General features: G+C 72.2%; 1 protein-coding gene across 1 annotated transcript in view; it reads left to right on the top strand.

Annotated features, from left to right (window-relative positions):
• EMIHUDRAFT_102305 (alanyl-tRNA synthetase) overlaps positions 1-1571 on the top strand; it is a gene marked incomplete at both ends in the record, with an annotated part of 2980 nt that overhangs the window by 682 nt on the left and 727 nt on the right. The window contains one exon of the mRNA XM_005771172.1: positions 52-1476. Within this exon, the coding sequence (XP_005771229.1) occupies positions 52-1476 (1425 nt within the window). The remainder of the gene's footprint in view (positions 1-51; positions 1477-1571) is intronic.

Below are 1571 nucleotides of genomic sequence, written 5' to 3'. Positions count from 1 at the left end.
CTCTCGCCGACGCTCTGCAGCCAGGGATAGCACGCCGCGGCGCTCCGCCAGACGGTGCAATTCCTGTGCCATGATCCCCGCGCCGGGCAGCCTCGTCGCGCTGCGGCAAGCCGCCGCTGCTCACCAGCGTGCCGAAGAGGAGAGGCTGGCCGCCGCCTTGGAGCGGGAGGCGGCGAAGGTCAGGGAGCTGGAGGAGCTGGTCGCGGCTGCCGAAGAGCTGACCGATGTGGAGCAAGGATTCGAGCAGCTCCGCAGCGAGAACGCCACGCGCCGCGAACTTCACAGCGCTGCGCTGCTCGCAGTATGCCGCAAAGCGATCACACGCGTGCCTCGGCTCGCCGCTGTGATGACAGCCGAGCAGGCGTTGGCAGATCCCGAGCGTGTGCTGGCATGGCTTCTCAGCGCGGCGGGCACGGCGCCTCCGACAGCGCCTGCTGCGGGCTTGATTCCCCCGACACCGCCCACCCTGCCGGCCACACCGGTCGCGACGGGAGGCGCCCTCGAGCTGGGCTCTGGCGCGTCCCTCTGGCAGCGAGGGCAGCGCTTCGTCTCGACCGAGGCAGCTGAGCAGGCGGAGGAGGGTTCGTGCTCTGGGGCGGCGGCGCCTTCGCGGTGGCCAGGGCTGATGGACGAGGCGAGGCCCCCGGCCCGCGAGGCCGCCAGCTCCGACGCTCCACCCCCGAAGCGCACGCGCTACACGGAGACGTGCTGGGGCGACGTCGTCTCGGGCGGCGCGCTGGGCTGCGAGGCGCTGCCTCCGCAGGCGTCGACCGCCGCCTTTCGCGAGAGGTTCTGCGGGGGCTGCCGGCAGCGGGGCGTGTTTGTGCCGGCGTCGAGGGTGCGCATGCCCATCGGCGCGGGCTCCGACGAGATCGCCAACCGCCACGGGCGCGGCTTCTGGAACGAGCCGTCCCGAACCTCGCGCTTGCCTGCGCACCGCGTCGTGAACCAGACGTCCGACTGCCCGGGCCCGACGCTCGTGATCCTCAAGGACGAGCTTCCGGTCCCGCTGCCCGGCCTGGCCGAGGCCGCCGCGCTGTCCACCTCCGGCGGCTGGGTCGCCTTCTCGGTCGGCCGCACGCTCAAGAGCAAGGTGGCTCTGCCGTGGGCCGCTGCGATTCCTCTCTTGCCGGCCCCGCCGCCCGAGCGCGACACTCCTGAGGCTCGCACCGCATCAGCCCAGGGGCGTGTCGAGGGGTTTGCGGCGGCGGCGCAGGCGGGCGAGGCGTCTGGGTCTGCGTTGGAGGCCGGCCTCGCGCCCTTCCTCGCGGAGATCTCGCTCGCTCTCGGCCCGCTCGCCGAGGCCGGCGCGCCGCCGCCGCCGGGGCCCGACGAGATGACGTGGCACTTCGGGGGCGGCAGCCCCATCGACGATCTGCTTCTCTCTGGCTCCGCGACACCGCCGCTGCTGCAGACGCGTCCGGCTCCGGGGGCAAGCGTGCCGCCGCCCTCCATGCCGCCCTCCATGCCAAGGAGGTGAGAAAAAAAGACCCTTCACGTTATTTTCAGTTCGATGCCCTCCTCTCTGTGGGTTAAAATCCCTGTGTGGTGGCGGCGTGCCGTCCTCCCAT

This window comes from Emiliania huxleyi (assembly GCF_000372725.1).
Source record: "Emiliania huxleyi CCMP1516 unplaced genomic scaffold EMIHUscaffold_39, whole genome shotgun sequence".
NCBI lineage: Eukaryota > Haptophyta > Isochrysidales > Noelaerhabdaceae > Emiliania > Emiliania huxleyi.
This window is presented reverse-complemented; position numbering and strand designations above follow the sequence as displayed.